A 23,658-nucleotide genomic window follows, 5' to 3' on the forward strand; every position below is an offset into this window, starting at 1 on the left:
GTGGAGGACAGGCCTCTCTGTTCCTGCGGGCAATTTTGCCCTCTTGCGAGGACCCCCTCCGCTCTCCCAGGGGCCCCCAGCTCTTCCCCCTTCCCCCAGACCCTGCACCCACTGCGGATTGGTCCCCGGTCTGCTGGGGGGCGGAGCCCGATGGCCCTGACGTCACCGGCCGAGGGGGGCGGGCGGCTGGGGGAGGGGGTGACGGGCCCCGGCTCAGCACCTCGGAGAGCTCCCTCCCCGGCCTTGTTTTGCTCCAGAATCGCCGCCGGGGGAGGGAGCAAGGGGACCCGGCACCCGGCGTAAAGGCACAGGGATGGCGGTGGAGGGGTCGATGGGCCCTGGTGGACAGAGGGCCCAGCCGTGATCCGGCGAGGGGGCCGGGGCGCCGGGAGGGGTGGGGGGCAGCGGGCCGCGGCATCAGTGGCCGCACATCTGGATGGAAGCGAGCCTTGTCCAGACCACCATGGCTCTGGGGCTATCCTCCAAGAAAGCGTCTTCCCGCAACGTGGCCGTGGAGCGTAGGAACCTGATCACCGTGTGCAGGTGGGCGCCGCTGGCGGGCGGGGGTGGTGTGTCAGGGAAAGGGGTTGGGGCCAGCTTCGGAACCCTGGGCTGAGCATGCTGGAGGGAGGGTGCCCAGCAGCCACGGAGAAGAGGGGGGGGTGCAAAGGGTTAAAAGGAATGTGTCCTCTGTTTCTCCCAAGCCCTGAGCCGGAGGGCTGTGGGAAGTCTGGTCCTTATCCTTTTAGGCCAATCCAGGCCTATTCCCAGCCTGGGGCCTGGCGGGGTGAGGGGTGTTTAATTGGCACTGCAGCTTCCTGTGAGAACCAGGAAGTGACATTGTGTGTGAGGGGGAGGGGTGGAGATGGCTGGCTCCTCTTCTGGGAGTGGGGAGCAGGGTGGGCAGTGGGGAACCCATGGGGGGAAAGAATGCCTTCCAAGTACCCTCATTGCCACCCCTGTCAGCCTGGCCTTTCCCAGGCAGGGATTTCCTGGGAGACCTCCTAATGCTAGACCCTGGAGTAAGGATGGTGCCCTCCTCCGGCTCTGGGCAGCCCCAGCCTGTGATAGTCAACTGGGCATGTGGGCAAAGGCTCTGAACCTGTCCAGTAAAGGGTGAGGGACACTGCTCTGCTGTAAGAAGAACCCAGGGCCTACCCACAGAAGCCTGGGTCCCTGGGTTCAAGGGGAGGAAATTGGGAGGTCAGAAGCATTGGTTCCTGAGGGTGGGGCTGTGGCAGGTTTGGGAAAATTCTTCCGATTTCTTGGGGCCCAGGAAGCGATCCTTCCCACTTCAACCCTGCAGTGTGACTCACCCTCCCTCTCTTAACCCTGAAGCCAGCAAAATGGGCAGCTACTCAGTCTCTCCCTGGGCCCCCACCTGCACATCCCTTCTGGGATCTCCATGCCAGCTGCCTTCTCCATCTGCAGCCTCCTCTGCCCGATGCCCACCAAGTGTTCCCCTCTCAGGGCAGGGTGCTCCTGAGTGCAGGACTGGGTTGTCTTCCCTTCCACCTCACCTGCCTGCACATGGCCTCAGCCCTTTTTCTCCCAGGAGTCAGCGTCCACCTGATGCCCTGGCTTCTGGCTCCCAAAGCTGTTTCCAGGTTCCTGGGCACACATCCGATCACACTGCATCTGTCTCACTCCATCACATCCCTAGTGACTTGCACAGAGCTGTGCACATCAGACCTCTGTGAAGATGCCTGGAATGTTATGGAAAGAAGGAATGCAGCAATGACCCAGCCCAAAGCATGAGCTGCCGCCTCCACCCTCATTCCCCAAATCTTGTCTGTGTGGTATAAAGTGAAGATTTCTGTCTCTGAGGCCAGATGGACCTACGTTCATGTTTTTACCTCAAGTATTAGCTTTGCAACCTTGGAAATGACTCCCGACCACTCTGGGCCTTGGGTCCCTCATCATACCCATTTTAGATATAAAAGCCATACCAAAAAATGGTAATGGCCTAGTATATAGGAGCCTAGCCCAGTGCCTGGCACAGAGAATCAGTCCTGTCCTGATGCCACTTTTCATGTTCCTCTCTTGGCTTTTGACCTCCTAGGTTCCTCTCCTTTCTCTTGCCTATCAGGTGCATGGGAAAAGGAACGAACTCCCCTTGGCCTAGACTAGAGACGCAGAGGTTCAGGTAGACTGGAGGTAGCTTAGAGCTGGGGGATAAGGTTAAAATTTTGGGGATTGGGGACATGAAAAAGGCTCAGAAACCCTGGGGGACCCCTGCTGCCTTTCCACTGTCACGTGGTTCACCTCCGCCTCCCAGAACTGGCTCCCTTTAGCAGGCAGCAGTCTCCCCTGGGCCCTGGCCTCCCTGTCTCCATGGCAACTTGCAGTCACTGCACCTCCTAAGAGGGAACACACCATGGGATTCCCTGGGGGCGATGACCAGCTCTGCAGCACCCCTGAGGACAGATGGTAGATGGCTCCCATACTGAGCCAGCCCTAGGCCCCTATCAAAGTGTGACCCAGATGACCCAGAGAAATCAAATTGAGAGGGGGTGTATAATGAAACCCAGATAACTTCCTGAACACAGGCTTCCTCCCAGCAGGGCCAGCCTTCCATTAGTGGCCCAGCTCTCATCACCCCTGCCCAGCAGCTTGTGCACACTTACCCTCCCCCATCCCTGCCTGGGATCTGAACCAAAATTAAATGAAGCAAGAACTAGTATTCCTGTTTTCACCCAACCAAATAGGATTTGAACTGAGCAGGACGACCCCCTCTAACGTGACTCAACACTGACCTGGCTCTGATCTCAAGCCAGACCCATTCTAAGCCTAAAGGGAAAATGAGGGACACAGGCTTGGCAATGCCATTGGTTTGAAAGCCTCAGAGGCCAATGCTCCAGAACTGGAGGGTTGCAGAGTGGAGGGCTAAGGAGTCAGAAGCTGTTCAGGTCCTCAGTAATTGTGACAGCTGCCAGGAGGCCACAAGACATAGCAGAAATAACAAGAGCTTTGGAATCAGACAGACCTGCTTGACTCCTCATTTGGCACATTATAGAGCTTGATTAACAAAGATGAAAGGAGGGTTCCAAGGATGTTCCATATCCCTGGACACCCCATCCCTTCTCTGCCACTCATAACAGGGAGATAATGGGATGCTAGAAGCCATGTGCTTACCCCTGCTCCACTCCACTGCAGGGGTGGCAGGTGGAGACTGTAGGGCAGGGACTGCAGAGGGAGCAGGAGGCACCCAGCAGCACTGGGGAGCAGGATGGGGGCTGCCTGGCTCCAGGCCCTCAGACTCACTATCTTCCCTTGGTTCCCTGCCTCCCTAAGAAGCCAATGTCTGGGCCCCCATTCCCCTTTCAAGGATCTGCTGCCAATGTCCCCTCCCACCCAATGTGCATTTCAGACCCATACCCTGCACCTCCCTCTACCCTGCTCTGCACTGCCTGGTTCTGGGCAGCTGGTATGTGGGTGACAAAGCCAGGAAGGAAACATGGGGAGGAGGACATCTGTGGGCTGAGAGCCCACCTGGCCACCCATGCACGCCCATGCTCCATGTGCATATGCCCACTCACATGCCCAGGCACAGGTGACTGGCCCCATCCCCTGAGGAATGGAAGGTTGCTCCAGCAACAACAGAAGACAGCTCAGGACAGGGTCACAAACCAGTTTCTGACTCCTGGTCGACCCTCAGCCCACACACAAGAGAATACAACTCTGAGGGTAGTCCAGAAGGAAGGGGTTGGGGACAGCCTCCTAGCTCTTGGTGCCTCATCTTTCTACCTATTGTTTCATCCCCTCTCATACCTTGTTCCTGAAGCTTCCTTTCTCTGGCTGTCACCTCTCCTGTCACCTACTTTGTCAGTCTCCTACCTGTCATCCCCCCACACACACATCTGCTACCCTCTCACACCACATGCCATGGCATACCTATGGTCCTCCTAGTCTCACCTGCCTCCCCACAATATCCATGCCCTTCATGACCTCTTCTCTGCCAGTCACTCCCTCTCTGCCTGACACCTTTCCTCTACCACCATCACCCTATCTTCTCACCTGACCCCCCACTGCCCCGTCTCCCTACCCCCAACCAGGTTCTCTGTGAAAACCCTGCTGGAGAAGTACACAGCAGAGCCCATCGATGACTCATCTGAGGAGTTTGTTAATTTTGCAGCCATTTTGGAGCAGATCCTCAGCCACCGTTTCAAAGGTGGGCCTGAGTTCCTGCCCCTCATTCCCCAGCCCTTCCAACTTCCAGCCTTTAGCTTCTAGGTACCCCACTCTGATATCCTCCATGGATTTCTGAACCCTATTACTGACCCTGGCCCCCAATTCTGGGCCATATACAGCTCATGTGCACAGCTGGGGAAAGGAGCAGGGCTTCTGCCATCACTGTGCATGCAGCTATGTGCTGGCATGCCCTTTGTGTGCACACATGTGTGCACATACATTTGGGGAGGTGGGATATGTGGGTGTGGCTTCTTATACTGATGCATGTAAGTGCCTCATTATGTGGATCCTCTCCAAACTCCCTGGTTTTGCTGAGCCCCCTCCCTGCCCTGGCTCAGCCTGTGCCCCAGCAGGTCCAGTGAGCTGGTTCAGCTCAGATGGGCAGAGGGGCTTCTGGGATTATATCCGGTTGGCCTGCAGCAAAGTGCCCAACAACTGTGTGAGCAGCATCGAGAACATGGAAAACATCAGTACTGCCCGAGCCAAGGTGAGGGGCCTGAGGTGGGCAGGGCCAAGGCAACTAATTCCTGCTCTGGACACAGTGTGCCTGCCTGCTCCTTGATCTTTACCCCTTGCCCAAAGCACTGGGGAGAAGGGCCACACCTGATGCTGGACATATGGGTCCCTCTGGGACAAGTAAATGTGAGCATGTTTGCAGGGTCGGGCATGGATCCGGGTAGCACTGATGGAGAAGCGCTTGTCAGAATATATCACCACAGCCCTGCGGGACGTCCGGACTACCAGGTCAGACCCATAGGCAGCTTGGACCATAAGTCCCAGTGTGCCCATTTATAGTTGCCTGAACATAAGTTCCAGCAACAACCTTTAGTACTTGAACTACAAGTCCCAGCATGCACTGAGACTTGTAGTCCCAATGAGACTTTTTCCAGACCACTCTGGGTCAACCTTAGCACCATCACCAACACTACCAGGTCACATTTTATTGCCCATTATTTGCCTTTATTTCCAGTGCCTCCCCTGCATGCATTGCTCTACTCTTGGACACAATTCTGAACAAGCCTCAACCATGGTCTGTTTTACTCCTTGGCCCTGTGCCATGACCTATGACCCTGTGCCCATGGCCCTACTGAGTGTGTGAAGTTCCTCAAACAATGCAGCAGCTCTATACTTACTTCCCAAGAACCCACAGACCCCATGTGGGGAGCTTTAATCCCTAAACTGAGGGTTCCCAGAGACTGAGTTCCTGGGGCAGGGGAACAAGGCAGAATGTGCTTGTGCAGGAAGGTTTGTGGGACACTGTCTGGGTACAGCCCTGGGCATGTACCTCCACCTGTCACATGGCCACACTCAATTTACGTTTTTACTACAATCTATCCCTATAATTTCAGAGTGATTTATTTTTTGAGTACCTACTGTATGCCAAGCATAAAATGCTTACGATTTAAAGGATCAGGTGACCAAGCATTTGGTGGGGATTATTTACCTGAGAGGATGGAGAAGTCTCTTAAGAGAACACATTCCAGTAAGCTGGAACACCGGCACTAGCCCCAAGGAGCCCCAGTCTGAGGGGAAGACAAGACCCACCCCCTAGTACTGAGCAGGAAGTTTGTAGTAAACCCGATAATCCTGGGAGCGGGGCTCCTCGGTCATAGCTGTACCTGCAGTCCCTCCCGGCTCCTCACAGGCGGTTCTATGACTCCGGGGCCATCATGCTGCGGGAGGAGGCCACTCTCCTCACCGGGATGCTGATAGGACTGAGCGTCATCGACTTCAGGTGGGTCGTGGGGTCTGCATGGTGGTAGCGGGGGCAAGGGGGCTGTTTTCCTCCAAAATGTTCGCATTCCCGTTCCCTCCCCCAACTCTGGCTCTTCCGCCCCAGCTTCTGTCTAAAGGGCGAAGTTCTGGACGGGAAGACTCCCGTGGTCATCGATTACACGCCCTATTTAAAGTTCACCCAGAGGTGAGCGCCCATTATTGAGGTGGGTACTGTGCTGGCGGACAGGAGGCGGGGCACAGCATCATCCTAGTCCACACCCCGGTGGGTACAGGACGAGGCTGGGGCAGTGCAGGGCTGGCCCTACCCACTGCTCCCTCCCGCAAGCTACGACTACCTGACGGACGAGGAGGAGCGGCACAGCGCTGAGAGCAGCACGAGCGAGGACAACTCGCCGGAACACCCCTACCTGCCGCTCGTCACTGACGAGGACAGCTGGTACAACAAGTGGCACAAGATGGAGCAGAAGTTCCGCATCGTCTATGCGCAGAAGGTGCGCGACGCGTGGCTTGGGGCGCGGGAGCTGCCCGGGGTGGAGCGACCCGGGTGAGCAGGGCCAGGACAGTAGCTGGGACCCGCTCAGGCTGAGCCGTCGCCCCACAGGGCTACCTAGAGGAGCTGGTGCGACTGCGCGAGTCGCAGCTGAAGGACCTGGAGGCGGAGAATCGGCGGCTGTTGCTGCAGCTGGAGGAGGCTGCGGCGCAGAACCAGCGCGAGAAGCGGGAGCTGGAAGGCGTGATCCTTGAGCTGCAGGAGCAGCTGTGAGCGCGGCCGCCTGTCCTGGCCCCTGATCCCCGACACATCATCCCGGTGAACCCCATCACCAGCCCCACTGGCTAGCATCACCTTTCCTGACACCAGCGTTCCAACTCACCTGCATCAGTTCACAGATGTCATCACCTCTGCTCTGAGATTTGGGCAATATCTTCCAAACATTATCCTCAACATAAGAGCCAGTGACCTCCCACAGTCCCCTCAATTCCCCCCATCAGCTAGAGTGGCCATCCTACATTAATGCTGGGACCCCAACATTTACTCACAGGACCTCTGTCACTCAGAGACCTTCAATGTGATTATTATCATTTCCTCTAATTCTGCACGCCGGAGACCCCTACCTCACCTCTATGGATCCCCATAAAGATTTTTTGTAATTTTTCTTCCCTAATCTCCCTAATCATGACCCTTCAGCACCACCTCCTATGACTTACTATTCTCCACTGTCCCCCACCCCCCCACACACACACCATCCCAACCCACTCCTACAACTCCATTCCAACAACCACTAGTGCCATCTCCATGCTTGCCTGGGTCTGCCCCGTGACCCCAACATTGTTTCCACCTTTTTGCTACTCAGGTTTCCTTCCTAACCCCTGCTCCAACCCCTTTCCTGCTGAGTCCCCCTTCCCTATTTCTGCTCCCTTTCTCAGCCAGGCCTGACCCCCCTCCCCCTCCCAGGACAGGTCTGATCCCTGGTGACCACGCCCCCCTGACCCAGGCTTCCAAGGAACTCACAACACCCCTGGTCAGCCAGTGGCCCTCGCTGGGAACACTCAATGGGGCTGAGGGTACCAGCAAATCCAAGCTCTACAGGAGGTAAGTCCCAAGTAGGCTTAGCTTGGGGCTGAGTGTTGGGCCCCCAGGGAAGAATGGCCTGGGGCTGTAGGCCTCTGCCAGCACCATCTCTCTCTGCTCTACTACAGACACAGCTATATGAGCACCGAACCGCTGTCAGCTGAGGCCAGTCTGAGCTCTGACTCCCAGCGCCTAGGAGAGGGCAAGCGGGACGAAGAGCCCTGGGGCCCCATCGGTGAGCCCCCCACCCTGGCATTCAGCACCCCTCCAGGAAGGGCTTCAGCCGTCTGCAGTCAGGCCCTGGCCAAGCCCCTCATACTCAGCCCTTCTTGAGCATTTAGGACAGCAGTGAAGAGCTTGGTTTGGGGTGTCAGACAGAACCCAATGCAAATCCTGGCCATGCCTCCCCTAAGCTGTGAAAGCTTACCAGTCACTTTATATTGCTGAGCCCTGTTCCCACCGGTCCAATGGCAATGTTGGTAAAATGATCACCATTGTTGGCTTATGGCGAGGGCTCAATGGCTTTTTGGTATGACAGCCTCATGGGGCTCACAAATTCTTGGGGAATCCCTCAGCCTAATTTACTCTTATGCACACTGTGAACTGCTTGCCTGACCATTGTTTCCCCCTTTTCTTTGGCTGCCAGGAAGCTCAGAGCCAAATTAGTGGCTCCCTTCGCGCGAATACCCAGGACTTCAACGCATGCGTTGTGTTGCCCTCACCCCTGGCTTCATCTTGTTTTTCCCATCCTAGCTCTCCCTGTGCTGGACTTCCTGTCTTTTTTATAACCACACTGTATTGGATGACCCTAGATCTTCTTTGAGACAAGGCAGGCTGTGGACATGTAACCCACCACACTGTGTTTGTGATTGTCTGTGTGTCTGTCTCCCCCACCAGACTGTGAGCTCCTTGAGGGCAGGGACCACGTCTCTCCGTTCTCTGTATCCCCAGTGCTTGGAACAGAGCAACTGCTCACTGCGTGATTAATAAAGGGATAAAAAGAGAACGAACCTCAGGGGGAGAGAGACATAAACTGATGATTACAATACAGTGTCCCCAGCATGGTGCATGACAGAAACAGGTGCTTAATCAAGGTTTAATTGAAAATGACAAATGCTCCAGAAGAGATCAAGAAAGTCTCAGTGGGTGACCTGAGGGCTGTCCCTTCACTGCCCACCCTGCATACCCCTCCCCCAACTCACACACAAGCAGAATGGTTGGTCCCACCTCACCCGCCCTTTCTTCCCAGGAAAGGACCCCACGCCCTCCATGCTGGGCCTCTGCGGCTCCCTGGCCTCCATCCCCAGCTGCAAGTCCCTGGCGAGCTTCAAATCCAACGAGTGCCTGGTGAGCGACAGTCCCGAGGGCAGTCCAGCACTGAGCCCCAGCTGAGAAGCGGCGTGGGCAATGCCAGCCCCACCTGCCAGGGGCCATGGACACCTGCCACTTTTCCTTGAATCCCCCAGTCCAGGCTGCCCTTCCAGAGAATGCTGCCCACCCAGCCAGGGGTCTCTGAGGAAAAGATAACCAACCCCTGCTTCTTGCCTGTTTTAGCTTCCTGCCCAAGGAGGCCGGGGCTGTAAAGGGAAGCAGTGGGGGCGGGAGGCAGGAAGACCAAGGCCACAGGGACTACTGGGGAAGCCACTCCATTCTTCTGGTGGTCCTGAGGCATAGCTGAATCCCTCTGGACTCTCCTTCACTCATCTCCCACTCTCAACAGCTGGCGGCCCAGCCTTGGCGACCCTGCTGCCCTGCCTCTCTAGTCTGTCCTTATGTACCCTCTGGAGTCACTCCTTCCTCGCCCCCACATGGGGGTTCTGGGGGGATCAGGCAAATAAAAACCAGAGGACTGAGGGTGGCCTCGTCTGTGGGGGTCTGGGATAGGGCCCCATGCCAAGTTCAGAAAGCAGTAGAGCCAGTACCAGGCCTGTAACAAGGCAAGGCTCACTGTTAGCCGAATCAACTTGTTCCAAATGGGCCATGACAATTTAGGGAGAGGGGTTTCTGTATGCCATGTTGTAAGTAATGAAGTCTGCCCAGGGCAGGACCAAGACCTGAAAATGCCACTTCAACCTGACTTCTTTTATTGTTTTGGTACAAGGAATAAACCCAGGGGCACTTAATCACACCCAGCCCTTTTTAAAAAAATTCTGAGACAAGGTCTGGCTAAATTGCTTAGGGCCTTGCTAATTTGCCTAGGCTGGCTGTGAACTTGCAATCCTCCTGCCTCAGCCTTCTGGGTTGCTGGAATTACAGGCATGTACCACTGTGCTTGGTCAACCGATCTCTTTAAAATCTTTTGTTGTTGCTATTTTTAGTAGTTTTAGATGGACAGCTTATGTGAGACTAAGGATCAAACTCAGTCCCTCACACGTGCTAGGCAAGCACTCAGCCCCTGAGCTACAGCCCAAGCCCCAACCTGACCTCTTTTAATACCTGCTCATCACCAGGTAGAAGAGATAGAACCCTCTGGGGACAGGATAAGAGTCAGCCCTGGGGGGTGTTTCCATGCCACAGGTCCAACCATTTCAGCTTTAGCCCAAAGTTGCAAATGTGTCCATTAGCCGCAGCCTGGCAGTTAAGAAACTGCCTGTCTTTCCCTGTCACCTAAGTGTGCTTTTGGGGAGATGTCTCTCTTCTAACACACTGGGTCCATGCTGAAGGGACCTCATGGCCACAATGTCAACTTGTCACCTCCCTCAATTTTGGGTCTTCAACTTGACCCTCCCTAAGTTAAGGAGGGCTTCTTCATGGGTGCCACTCTGGTCAGTCAAAGCCAGCATCAGGACCCCTCCTAGGCCACTCCCCCCATGCCTGGCCGCAGCAGACAGAAGCACCACACAGAAGTTCATCATTTTTAGACAGCATGAAGAGGCAGGGAAACACTGAGCTCAGGGCTTCTTGGCTCCTGGAGGCCCAGCTACAGCAAACACAAAGCAAACACAAGAGGCAGGCAATGAACAGATTTGGTCTTGAACTTGGGGATGGGAAAGTGATGATCCTGGAAAGGGGGAGCAACAGGAATCTAGCTGGGTCTAAGGAAGGCCTGGATGGCCCAGGGTTGGGGGACAGCCCTACCTGGGGCTCTTGGTTGGGAGAAAAGGGAAACGAGGCCCGTCCCCTGAGTGCTGAGGAAAAGGCACTTGACTCAGTCTCCTCCTGCCCCTGATCCACGGGAAGAGCTAGAGAGTCCATCTCCTGGCCCCATTTAATGGCCCAGAGGCTTTTCTCGGTTGAGCCTCTGGAAGAAGCTTTTGCCAAACTCGTAAGTGCTGATCATGATAGCACAGGAGGGGGCAGCCTTGATGATCCTCGGGAGGAAGCCTAAAATAAGAAGGAAAGTCCAGGTCAGGGGTCAGGGTTCAGGGTTCCAGACAAACAGATTCAGGCTCACACAGACAGATACCCACCTGCAAAGAGTCCCTTGGTGCCTGATTCTGCCCGTATCCTCCGAAGCAGCAGCCAGGTGGAGTCAACGCGCGGGGGCTTCACTGCAAATTCAAGGCCGATTCAGCACGATCCACTTGGGCCCCTGCCTGCCCCTCACTCCACTTGCCTGGGAGCTCACCTCTTACAGCCTCTACAGCTCCCAGCGCTACCTGCCGCTGCGTCTTCACCACATCAAAGGGTAGAGTCAAGATGGCAGCCACCTGGTAGGGTGAGAAGAGGGCTAGCTCATCCCCATTCCCATGACCCCTATCCTTGGCACACTGGTGGCTTCTGGAGAGGGATAAAGGCCTTCTAGGTATGGCTAAGGACCCTGATGTAATGTACTGCTGGTGAGGACTCTTCTCCTGGGCATCTCCATCAACACTCAAGTGCCCCCAGGGATACCTCCACTGGCCTCAAACCTAGTCCAGTCAACTCACCGTCCCTGAGATGCCGCCAGCTACGAAGCTGATGCCCACAGATGTCTGGTCCTTTGGTCTGGGCCCATTCAGCCATCTCTTCACCAGCTCATAGTTGAACCAGTACAGAGCTTGGGAAGTGGGGGGCACTCATAAGAGGTGAGGAGGCCACAACATTCCAGGACTCCCATACCCCACTCCCTATACTCCTGGATGCCTACCTGAGAAGGGTACATCTCGAAGGGCTGTAGGGCCCCAGCCCAGCCACAATGAGCGCCAGCCACCCTGAGCCACCGCAGCCCGGACACAGGTGCCTAGCTCACGGTATGATACGTGCTGAGCCTGCAGCTTTGTCCGTACAAGTTCCAGGGGACTGATCACTGTCACAGTGCCCACTGCAGGGGGTGGACAGTGCAAAGAGTTCGGATTTCAGGTCCCATATGGTAGTTCCCACTGCTGCCCTAGGACCGGGGGGTCTAAAACATTCCCCCACCCTCAAGGTGGCAGTTTGGGACTGGGAACTGGAACTGACTGGGCTCAGATCCAGGCAGGGACAGAGGGAGATCAAGGACATAGGCCTATGCTCACAGCGAGCCAGTGCACCAGCAACCATAGGTGCATAGAGGTCAGAAGTCAGGGCTTGCCCACAGAGGAAGGTCTTGAGTTGATCGTAGGCAGTGAAGTAGACGGCGGTAGCTGGCACAGTCATCACCCTAGGGATGTGGACAGAGGTAAGTTAGGACTCCCAAAGGCTCCCAAGCATCCCCTGCCCCAGCCAGCCAGCCAACAGAGAGAGAGAGAGCAAGGGATCAACAGGCACCAAAGGAAGGAAATACCCAGGACTTGGCTACTTACAAGGTGGCTGGGAGGCCACTCCACAGGGTCCTGGTGCCCTCATGCCTCACAATCTTCACAAAAGCATCCTAGCCACATGGGCACCAGAAAAAAGGGGAAAGAACAGACATGAACAAAGCCTGAGATGGGCTGACCAGGCTGGGCCCTGGCCTAATGCCCTCAGCCTCTGCTCACAGCCCTGAGAAGTAGTAGTCCCTCAGGTCTCCATACCCATAGCCTATCAGTTAGCTCCAGGTGGACCCCAATTCCCCCTTCAAAACCTTTTGGGGGCTGGGGTTGTATATCAGTGGTACAGCATTTGCCTAGCAAGTGTGAGGCACTGGGTTCGATCCTCAGCACTATGTATAAACAAATTAATAAAATAAAGGTCCATCAACAACTAAAAAATAAATAAGTAATAACAATAATAAAGCCTTTGGAAGTTTAGGAATATGGCTTAGTGGTAGAGCACTTGCCTAACATGGGCAGAGCCCTGGGTTTGACCCCAATACAGGAAAACAAAACAAAACCAAAACCTCACAGAGGCACTAATTCCTCTGGGAAGCCCTTCCCAAAATGAACTGGCTGCCTCTACATGCCTTGCAATATCATTCTTCCCTGCTCCTCACCAGAGTGCCAGTGAAGCGGGTAGGATCACGAAACCAGGTGGTACAGCGGGTACCATTTGGGCACAGGTACAGGGGCTCCAGGACACCATTGCAGTATAGGAGACACTTCCCTGTGGATGGGAGAGAGGAGGGCGCTGGGGAAGGAGAAGAGGTATTAGGATGACAGGGCCCTGGAACCTTGCAGGGAGGTGGTGAGTCCCCATCCTTGGTAGGCCAATTGAGGCTAGAATCCCTGCATGGATGTTCTTGTAAAGGACAGAGGGCAAGGGGACATAACCTGAAGGTAGTGCTAGCTCATGACTAGGGGGCCCACAATTTACCTGAGGACACTGGGACGCTCCCTCCCTTAACCCTCCCAGGCTCCTTGTGGCTTGGGGCACTCACATTTGGTGTAGGAAAGGCTCCAGAGTCTGGAGGGACGTGTCAGCTCTAAAATACAAGGCAGCCCCTCAAGTCAAGAGAGCTCCCCACCCACCTAAAGGACCCCATTTCCGGGAGATCCTCACTTTGTCCAGACCCCCACCCCTCCATTTGGCATCATGGTCAGGTACTCACCATTGGCTACTGAGGGGCGCTGAGACTGCAAGCGGACTTTCACCACATCCAGGGGTGTCACTGGGGGAGAAGGCTCCTTTCAGGACCCCACCATTTCACCCTCCCCCAGGACAAAGGTACCACCTTTGGTCTTTGGTCTACCCCAATCCCCATCTGCTCATATCCCATCTTCCCAGGTCTTACTGAAGAGAGAGGTGACCACAGCCCCAGCCCCTGAGGCCACCATTTGTTGGAAAGGGCTAATGCCCCCCAGGTCCTGGTCAGCCATCTTGTTGTTTCAATCCTGAAAAACAAACTGCAGTCACATGGAGTACCAACTTGGCTGGGAGTATGGCTCGATGGTAGAACACTTGCTTACCATGTAGAGGGAGCCTGGGTCCTATCCACCCAACAGAAACCAAAAAGTTTTTAAAAATGGAATACCAAGCCTCACGGGGAGGGGTAGCCATGAGGCAGTTCTTTGGGATTTTAACCGATGCTCACCCCTATAGTGCACCCAAGCAATTGCCTCAATAATCCTCACAATAACCTTCCAAAACAGCTGGGGTCAGTCTCATTTTGCTAACGTGGAAACTAAGGCTCAGAGAAGACAGGTGACCTATCCAAGGTTACTCCAGCACTTCAGGAGTAGTCAGTTAATGGAAATTATGGCCCAATGCCATTTCCTCACCCACACCATACATGCTTACTGTGCACTTAAGTGCAGACACCGGGTTTGGCCCTAGCGGCCCAAAGATCAAAACTACTGAGCTGCTCCCTCTGGACCCGGCTACAGCACCCAGCCCCGGGGTGGGCACCTGCGCCCCTCGAGTTACTGGGCGAAGAAAAGTGGGGCTGGGCATCAAAGGAAACGTGTAAACAAATCTAATGTCGTCGAGAAAGGTCCATCCGCCTTTCCGCCGACTGCTGGCTGGGGTGCCTGGCACTCCCCCACACTCTGCATTCCGGGGCCGCACAGAGCAGGCCCAAAGACCTGGATAAGAAACATTTCCTCTGCCTCTCTTCCCAGAATACGAGATGGGGACAGCCGAGAGGTCACAGGCAGGGTCCAGGAGAAAGACCTGTTCCCGACCCTCCGGGACCTGCCCCCTCCCAGCGTTGGGTAAGAGGGCCCAGCGGCCCGCGACTCAGCGTTCCCAGCCTGGAATCAGTCCGGAGGGACCCCCAGACATCCCACTCCCGCTTCGGATCCCAGCCGGCCCCCAGCTTCGGCCCGCCCACCTGGCTCCAAGCCGGTGCTCGCGCGGCGCGGCGCCTGGGGCCCATCGGGCCCACAGCGGCTCCGCGGCCGGTGCAGGGTGCGCGCGCGCTCGCCCGCCTCGCACAGGGCGGACTGGGAAATTGGTCTAGCTGACCCCGCCCCCGAACAGCTTCTAAGCCCCGCCTCCGTGGGCCAACCGGTCTTCTACCCGGAGTGCCACAGGTCCCACCCACTCGTTTTCTCTTGCCCCCACCTGCCGTAGTCCCGCCCTTGCGCCGCTGTCTCGCGGGCGGATTCCATCCTTGCCCAGTGCTCCTTGAGGCCTGAGGGTCAAGGTCGCCGTCTGCACCTCGCGCTTGACCGGGCTGCTGCACCGCACTTGACGCGTGTTTTCACAAGCCCCACCCCGCCTACATCCCTGTGGATCACTGCGCCGGGAGTCTCAGCGCTCGCAGCAACTTTCCAGACGGCGTGGGTATCGATCGCACTGTTCGCCTCTTCGGTGTCCTCATCAGTTCTTCGAGGTCGCTAGGAAATACACCAGTCATAGGCAAACGTCGGCCAGTCTACGCCCTGCTGAAGTTTTACTACTTTATGGCGATAGTGTCTGGCAGGAATTAGCATCGCCCTTTTTACCGATAGTGAAACGCGGCTGCAACTCCAAAACTGCCTTATGAACTGCAGAGCACTTGCGAGTGTGCAGTTAAGTTAGATGAGCCATAACCCGGGCCAGGCGTTTTGGACACAGGGAAAGTTGACCCGGGTGCCGGGAGACCTGAGTACCATCCCCCTGAGACCTTGGGCAATTTTCAACAAAGGGTTGGGTCAGGAATTCCTGGAGCACACGGTGAAAGCATTGAGTCGGGGAGTAAGGAACAGACAATTTTTGTGTTGGATTATTTTCCCATAGTCTTCCAAGGCTCAAAAAACTTTTTTTGAATTAGGCTGCACCATTTTACAGGTTAAACTGAGGTTCAAAGTTAAGAGCCCGGAATTCGAACCTTTAGGAACTTTTCCCCTTGCACCCGGCTGCCTCCCCAGGTGAGGCGGGCTTAAATCCAGTGCCGACGTTTCTGATCCAGTTTCTCAGCGAGAACCTTTTCTCCCGCACAGCCCCGCACCCGAGACGCCACCTCCACTTCACTTTTAAAACTTTTTTGAGCGTATGGGTTTTTTTTGGTCCTAACACACATACACAAAAAAACGAATTCGGAGTGAGCCTGTGCCTTTAAGGAGGCTAGACGGTGATTTTGACGTCACTACCTTCCCCGCCCCTCAGGCTCCAACTGGTCGGGACCGGAGCTGGAGCCTCCCAGCCAGCCAGGTTAGCACGTGGATGCCAAGAGGCCAACCATAAGCTTTCCCCGAGAAAAGGCCTTGCGGCTCTCCACTGCTCAAAACTCCGGGTTTACAGGGCGGAGAGCTTGCAATCCGATGAAGTAGTCGCCTAACTGAAGCGTCCAAGGAAAATGGCCCTTTCCATTCCCTTCCCACCTCAAGCTGGGAAATGACATAAAATCACTTCATAGATCCAGCCCCCATCAAGGTCCTAAACGAACTCAAAGTTAATGGTTTACCCAACAGTTTCACAGCCAACAGCGACGAAATTATTCTTCCTGATTGACAGAAAAGGAAACTGTAATACTTTCCTAATGTGAGATAGAACCCAGACCCTCCTTCACAAAAACACACTCTTCCATTTTAAGGATGAGAAAACGGAGTCCCTGGAGGTCACTCAAAAAAAAAAAAAAAAAAAGAAAAGAAAAGAAAAGAAAAAGAAAGTTCTTAATTAGGCGGATCTACTCCCCGAGCACCACTAGGGGAGTAGGTCTGAGAACGTGTGTGCGTGGGTGGGAAGGCAGGTCCTGGTTTCCAGTGTCTCACTACTTTCTTAAGTGGTTGTGAAGCCAGATTTAAAGTTAGGTAGTTAGTTAGGTAAATCCGGTCTAATATCGAGTAAGATCTAAAATGGAGGCCTTGTTGAGAATGAATTCCGGAAACGCAGGACAACTCATGGAATGTTAATGAAGTCCAGGAAAAAGCCCAAGGCCAGAGCCCATCCCAAAGAAGTGTTAATGAACAGCCCCCAGCAAACTTGAAGATGCTAACTCAGAAGTCCTTCCTGCCCAGATTACTCCTTTGGCCCACCTGTGTCCCATCCTTGGGGCCTTCCACCTACATTACATCACTGAAAGAACTATAAAAAGGGGAGACAACCGCACTTCCACGGATTCCATCTCTTGGGTCCCCTTCTTCCTCGGGAGAAGTCTTTTCTTCTGTCTTTTAATAAACTTCTAATTTCTACTCTGACCTTGCCTCGGAGTGCTTCTCTGGTGTTATTTTTCAACATTGGGGAAGCAAGGACTTGTCACCGGTCAACAGTGGTAACAGTTGTGAACCTTTAGGAAGTATCTTAATCTCTGTAAACCTTAATTTCCCCTTTTTGAAGTAAGCTGATAATAATGATGTGCTTACCTCAAAGGGATTAGGTATTTAATGAGTTAATACCTATGAAGGGATTGAACTCAGTGTCTCTTCAGACTAGACAAGCACACTACCACTGAGCTACAATCCCAACCCCCTGTGAAGTCTTTTTTTTTTTTTAGAATTTTAATATTTATTCTTTAGTTAACAGCGGACACATCTTTGTTTGTCTGTGGTGCTGAGGATGGAACTCTGGTGAGCGCGCTACCACTTGAGCCACATCCCCAGCCCCCTTATGAAGTCTTTAGAGTCCTGAGTAACATAAGGCACACACAAATCAATAATTGCTATTACCACTACTGTTATTAATTGCTCCCCACCACCACCACCTGTAACACATCAAGTTCCCTGAGGTTCTGGTCCCGTCATCTCTGCCTCCTGATGTGCAGGTGTGGATAATAACTCCTTACACCCAGAGCAAAAGTAACAAGAGCGAGGGCTGGGGATGTGGCTCAAGCGGTAGCACTCGATCCTCAGCACCACATACAAACAAAGATGTTGGGTCCACCGAAAAACTAAAAAAAATAAATAAATATTTTTTAAAAATTCTCTCTCTTAAAAAAAAAAGTAACAAGAGCAAAGTGAGTCAAATCTGAGCCTCAGTTTCCCATACAGTAGAATGAAGCACTTGTACACCATTTCTGATTTTCTTTTTCCAGTGCTCTCAACTAGAACGCCTTCAAGATTTGTCACTGTGTTTCTTTCCTCATCTGAAAATAGACAATGTCCCATGTCCTACCTAGCTTACACATTCTTAGCTACATAAAAACTACATGTCAAGAAATGGTTCTGTGCCAGGCAAGGTGACAGATGCCTATTATCCCAGCAGTTCAGAAGGCTGAGGCAGGAGGATTGCGAATTCAAAGCCAGCCTCAGCAACTTAGCAAGGCCTAAGCAACTCAGCCAGACCCTGTTTCCAAATAAAATATTTGAAAAGGGCTGGGGATGTGTCTCAGTGGTTAAGCACCCTGGGTTCAATTCCCAGTAGCCCTCCCCCACAAAAAAAGAGAAAAGAAATGGTTCTGTGGACGCTACTAGGGACTCAGAGCTGAGTAGATCACAGTTCCTAGAAGTTCTGTAGCCCTGGCTAGACATGCCTGCCCAGAGGAGCAAGCCTGGAGGCCTGAGGAGGGGTAATCAATAGCTAGGCTATGTCAGCCAGGGACAAACTGATCATGTGCCCTGTGGTCCCCCTCAGGCAGCATATGACCCTATGTGTCCATTAGCATCCTCTTCATACAGATTAAAAGGCAAAACTCCTTTCAATTGCAAAAGGGGAGAACATAGCAGCAACAGGATGATTGTAAAGACTGTCAGATAAGGGTTGGGGATATAGCTCAGTTGGTAGAGTGCTTGCCTCCCATGCACAAGGCCCTGGGTTCAATCCCCAGTACTACAAAAAAAAAAGACCTCTGAGTCCAAGGTCAGCACTGTTCTCCATCTAGAGTAACCTTCTGGAGGGAGTGGAGGGAGGGCTCTGGGCTGCTAAGCCACTGACCTCCTAGGCCCATCACTAAAGGCAAAGTCTGATCTCTGGATCCTGACAGTAGGAAAGGGAAAGGGAGCCATACAGGTATTCTCTGGGACAAATGGAGAATAGCCATACGTCTGTATGGGCAGGGTTACTTCATCCATGTTAAATTTCAAGAGTATGATAACCATCCTGGGGTTTATAGGAGACTGTCCTTGTTTTAGGCAATGTACATGACATGTTTGAGGGTGAAGTTTACAACTCAGTCTTAAATGGTTTAGCCAATTACTTGGGAGACTGAGGCAGGAAGATTGCAAGTTCCCTGCCAATCTGGACAATTTAGAAAGATCCTGTCTCAAAAAAAAAAAAAAGAGACAGGCATGGTGGCACACACCAGTAATCCCAGCTACTCAAAAGACTGAGGCAAAAGGATTGCAAGGTCAACCTCAGCAATTTATCGAGGACCTAAGCAATTTAGCAAGACTCTGTCTCAAAATTTTAAAATAAATAAATTAATTAAAGCAGCTGTGGGTGTGGCTCAATGATAAAGCACACCTGAGTTAAATCCCAATACCAAAAATAGATTGAGGGCTGGGGTTGTGGCTCAAAGGTAAAGTGCTCTACCATGCATGAGGCACTGGATTCAATCCTCAGCACCACATAAAAAAATAAAATATTGTGTCCACCTATACTAAAACAATATTTTTTTAAAAAAACAGATAGATAAATGGGACTGGGAGCAATAGTGCATATCTGTAATCCCAGTGGCTTGGGAGGCTGAGACAGGAGGATTGCAACTTCAAGGCCAGCTTCAACAATTTAGCAAGGCTCTAAGCAACTTAGTGAGACCCTGTTTCAAAATAAAAAATAGAAAAGGACTGAGATGTAGCTTCAGTGGTAAAGCGCCCTGGGTTATAAGTCCTCAGTATCAAATAAATAAATAAATAAACAAGACTGGAGATGTAACTCAGTGGTAGAGTACTCCTGGATTTAATCCAAAAATAAATAAGTAGATAAATAAATAAATGTAATTGCCTGGACCATCTCAGTTGGGAAAAGTCCTCTCTGCCTTCCCCTCCCCAAAACCTGAGAAGGTGGGTTGGGAGTTTCTGGACACCAGAAGGGCCCTAGCTAAGATCTTCCAGAACTGCCCCACAGCCTATCTCCCAGAGCTGCTCAGCTGGAGGAACGTGGATGAAAGTACCTCTGTTTTGGAAGACAGTTTTTGACCAGGCGTTACTATCAAATTCAAAACGCTTCAGCCTTTGACTGGGCCAGGACACTTCTAAGAGTTTTTCTCTAGACATCTGCTTGCACAATTGTGAAATGAAATACAAACTTGGCCTTCTTTGTTGAAGCCACGTTTTTACCAGCAGAATGTCCCTAGGGAGGGAACTGCTAAGTACCTGACAGCATCTCCATATGATGAATACCATACACTTGGGAAGGAAGGCAGATCTCTATATCATGGTGTAAAACAATCTCAAAGATAGAGTTAAACAGCAGAGCTCTGGACAGTTGCTCCCAACAGGAACACCACTGCCCCCTAGGGGATATTTTTTAAAAATTTGAGGCTATTGACATTTTTGGTTGTCCCGAGGTCAGGACTTCTGGCATTTGATAGATGGCAGGTCAGGGATACTCAATGTCCTATAAAGTGTAGGATGTTCTAACACAACAAGGAATCTCAACAACAAGGGCAGATCTCTCAATTTTTCTCTGTCTTTCTGGACAATCACAGGCATGAGAAACATGTTCATAATTATCAGACCTGGAAGACAACCCTGTTTTACCACATTTTTTAAAAATAGGCCCAGCTGGGCTGGGGATGTGGCTCAAGTGGTAGGGCGCTTGCCTGGCATGTGTGCGGCCTGGGTTCGATCCTCAGCACCACATACAAAACAAATATGTTGTGTCCGCCAAAAACTAAAAAATAAATAATAAAAATTCTCTCTTGGGGCCGGGGATGTGGCTCAGCACCACATACAAACAAAGATGTTGTGTCCGCTGAAAACTAGAAAAATAAATAAATATTTTTTTTTTAAAGAGTATTTAAAAAAAATTCTCTCTCTCTCTCTCTTTAAAAAGAATTAAAAAAAAAAAAAAAATAGGCCCAGCTGGCCAGTCAAAGTTTCAAGCATTTTGAATTTGATAGTAATGCCTGGTCAATAATTTTTTTTGTTTGTTTGTTTGTTTTGTTTTGTTTTGTTTTTAGGGGCTGGGATTGTGGCTCAGCTGTAGAGCTCTCACCTAGCATGTGGGAGGTCCTGGGTTCAATCCTCAGCACCACATAAAAATAAATAAATAAAATAAAGCTATTGTGTCCAGTTACATATAAAAAAATTTTAAAAAATAGTTTTTTTTTTTTTTGCCAGGTGCAGTGGGTCATGCCTGTAATCCCAGCAGCTTGGGAGACTGAGTCAGGAGGATCACGAGTTCAAAGCCACCCTCAGTAACTTAGTGAGATTGTGTCTCAAAATAAAAAATAAAATAGGGCTGGTGGTATGTCTCAATAGTTAGGTGTCCCTGGGTTCAATCCCTGGTACCAAAAAAAATTTTAAATAGGGTTTTGTTTGTTTGTTTATTGCTGTAACCAGGATTGAACCCAGTGGCGCTCTACCACTGAGCTACACCCCGTGTTCTTTTTATTCTTTATTTCCAGACGGAATCTCTCTAAGTTGCCCTAGCTGGCCTCCAATTTTCAATCCTCCTGCCTCAACTTCCTGAGTAGCTGGGATTACAGTTTCTCCACCGGCTAAAAATAGTTTTAATATACATTGAACTTTCCAGGCATAAAACCACCATGTAATCCCAGGGAAGCTGGATTTTCATTCCCCCTACCCTTTACAGTATAGCTTGAACTTTATTCAGATTTCTAAAAATGTCGTGCGTAGGAACATTATCTATGAATTGCATTTATGAATATTACAGGAGAGCTAGAAAACAGCAATTTCTAACAGCAGATTCTGGATCTGCTTTTGTTAAAAACCTTGCCAAGGACTGTGAGTTCACCAAGCACCACCCGGTCCCGTGGAATGTCCCTGCTTTCTGGCCACAAGTCCTGGCTCGGCAGTGCATGGCATTCATCATATGACAATGCTGTCAGGCACCTGGCAGTTCCCTCTCTTTTTTTTGGAGCCGGGAATTGAACCCAGGGACATTTAACCACTGAGCCACATCCCCAACCCTTGTATCTATTTTATTTAGAGACAGGGTCTCACTAAGTTGCTGAGGCTGGCTTTGAACTTGTGATCCTCCTGCCTCAGCCTTCCGAGCCAATGGGATTACAGGCGTGTACCACCACACTGGCCCTTTTGAAGAATATTCTACTGTTACAAACAAGGCTTCATTGAAAAATAACTGGGAAAAATTGGCCATCAGGCCAACACAGCCATGCCATAGGAGTAATAATTGTAACCCTCCTCAAAGGGTGTGTTAAAGGAGAACTTAGAAAAAACCTGGAATGATATAAATTTCAATAAACATTAGCAACTTTTTAAAAACATTACCTACTTTTTTGGGGAGCTAGGGTTGTGGCTCAGTGGTAGAGCGTGCGCCTCGCACATATGCAGCCCTGGGTTTGATCCTCAGCACCACATAAAAATAAATAAATAAAATGAAGGTATTGTGTCCAACTACGACTAAAAAAAAATATTAAAAAACAAAACAAAACATTACCTACTTTTTAAAAACACTGAAATCAAGTTTTCCAGCCACCATCCTAACAAGACATTCCCATCCAGGCTTCTGTACTAACTTGTTGGGAGACTTTGTCTCTTCTCTGGGCTCAGTGTCTTCATCTTTTGACTGGAAAGAATAGCTAGGAGTGGCGGCACATCACAGAGATCGATCGGAAGGCTGAGGAAGGAGGATTGCAGGTTTGAAGCCAGTCTGGGTAACTTAGTGAGACCCTGTCTCAAAATGGGGAAAAAAAAAGGCTGGGAAGGTAGCTCAGTGGTAAAGCGCCCCTGGACTCAAGCTCCAGTAAAAACATAAAAACAAAATGAAAAGAATAATACTCCTGGCCCTACTTCCTCCCTGGGCTGCTGAGGTTTAAATGGAGAGGGGTGGGGTGGGAAAGGTGGTCTGTGAGGGGAAGATGCCCTGGGAGGCCAGTTCCTCCTGCGGCGGCCTCTTCTGTGTCCTTCTTTGTGTTCTGGAGATGATGCTGAGCTATCTGGGAAGGGTAGTTTCTTCACTTAGACCCTGGCCCATTGCTTCAGAGACAAGTCACCAGGTTAACCAGAGGAACCCTTTGATGTCCTAAGAAAGAATGCTTGTTTTTAATGTGCCAGTTTACAAGATTTCCTCACATCCATTATCCTGTTTGAACTTCACATGACTGTGTGAAGGGTGTGCTGGGGTTATTGTGTTACCCATTTTACAGATGAGGAAACTGAGGAGTCAAGTGGCCGCTCTAAGTCCCTCAAGTTGCTGTCTCCTGACTCCTCCAGGAACTGCCAAGAGAAAGGGCCAGAAGTTCAGGTGGGTTGGAAGAGCTGTGGGCAGGATCAGGGCTGCCAGCTGAGCCGTTGTCAGCATCCAGCAGAGTCTGATGACAATGTATGAAAGCTCTGGGATCTGACTAACTTGAACTTAGATATTGACACCACCATCTCCTGGTTGGGTGACTTGGGACAAGACTCTTAGCATCTGGCTCATGTGTGAGATGGAGCTAATGCTATTCGGTGTCACTATAAGGTCTCAGCACAGACATTGAAAACAGAGTGCAAGATCTTGTTCTCTCCGCTCCTGCTTCCTGCCCTACCCTCCTGAACGCCCAGCTCTACCAGCCACTGAGTCCACAGTGGCCACAGCCCAAGCTGTTCTTTGTTTCCATGCCCCCAGCTGTCCACATACTGCCCTTGGTGACAGGGGGGCTCCATCTTCGAGAGTCCAAGAGCAATCCAGAGGCCGTTAACTGAAGGCTGGGGATGTAGTGTAGTGGTGGAGCACTTGTCCAGCATGTGCGAGGCCCTAGGTTCCATCCCCAGCATCAAAAGCAAAACAAAACCTCAGAGAACAATTGGTGAAAAGCCCCCAAATCCTCAAGTTCAGAAAAGCACAAGGTGGGGAAAGGTACTCCATATACCCACAGACCCAACACCCTGGTCAGACCACCGAGCAAGGCTCAGGCC

General features: G+C 51.8%; 2 protein-coding genes and 1 non-coding gene across 9 annotated transcripts; 2 read left to right on the forward strand and 1 right to left on the reverse strand.

The window, feature by feature from the left end:
* The first annotated feature begins 421 nt into the window (after positions 1-421).
* Rundc3a (RUN domain containing 3A) lies at positions 422-10,236 on the forward strand. Of its 5 annotated transcripts, none has more exons than XM_026412396.2 (11): positions 422-543; positions 4,056-4,171; positions 4,530-4,678; positions 4,850-4,935; positions 5,837-5,926; positions 6,032-6,112; positions 6,254-6,419; positions 6,530-6,687; positions 7,382-7,519; positions 7,627-7,733; positions 8,748-10,236. In XM_026412396.2, exons 1-11 carry the CDS (start codon positions 437-439, stop codon positions 8,888-8,890), a joined length of 1,341 nt encoding a protein of 446 aa, XP_026268181.1. In that variant the 5' UTR covers positions 422-436; the 3' UTR covers positions 8,891-10,236. The 5 variants fall into 5 exon arrangements, with proteins under 5 accessions (XP_026268181.1, XP_026268182.1, XP_026268183.1 ...); XM_026412397.2 differs by lacking the exon at positions 8,748-10,236 and adding an exon at positions 8,145-8,164 and having other exon boundaries at positions 437-543; positions 7,358-7,519; XM_026412398.2 differs by lacking the exon at positions 8,748-10,236 and adding an exon at positions 8,145-8,164 and having other exon boundaries at positions 437-543.
* A 105-nt stretch (positions 10,237-10,341) lies between these two features.
* Positions 10,342-14,690, reverse strand: Slc25a39 (solute carrier family 25 member 39). Of its 3 annotated transcripts, none has more exons than XM_026412386.2 (12): positions 14,586-14,690; positions 13,548-13,647; positions 13,365-13,424; positions 13,194-13,238; positions 12,810-12,919; positions 12,202-12,269; positions 11,935-12,059; positions 11,568-11,741; positions 11,368-11,477; positions 11,067-11,148; positions 10,909-10,989; positions 10,342-10,822 (listed from the first exon to the last, which is right to left on the reverse strand). In XM_026412386.2, the coding sequence occupies exons 2-12, from the start codon at positions 13,630-13,632 to the stop codon at positions 10,707-10,709; spliced, it is 1,056 nt and encodes a 351-aa protein (XP_026268171.1). In that variant the 5' UTR covers positions 13,633-13,647; positions 14,586-14,690; the 3' UTR covers positions 10,342-10,706. The 3 variants fall into 3 exon arrangements, with proteins under 3 accessions (XP_026268171.1, XP_026268170.1, XP_026268172.1); XM_026412385.2 differs by having other exon boundaries at positions 12,810-12,943; XM_026412387.2 differs by lacking the exon at positions 13,194-13,238.
* Positions 14,691-18,374: 3,684 nt separating this feature from the next.
* Trnag-ccc (transfer RNA glycine (anticodon CCC)) lies at positions 18,375-18,448 on the forward strand. Its single transcript has one exon. It is a non-coding gene; the product is annotated as a tRNA-Gly (tRNA).
* Positions 18,449-23,658: the final 5,210 nt, after the last annotated feature.

This window comes from Urocitellus parryii, chromosome 7, assembly GCF_045843805.1.
Source record: "Urocitellus parryii isolate mUroPar1 chromosome 7, mUroPar1.hap1, whole genome shotgun sequence".
Taxonomy (NCBI): domain Eukaryota; kingdom Metazoa; phylum Chordata; class Mammalia; order Rodentia; family Sciuridae; genus Urocitellus; species Urocitellus parryii.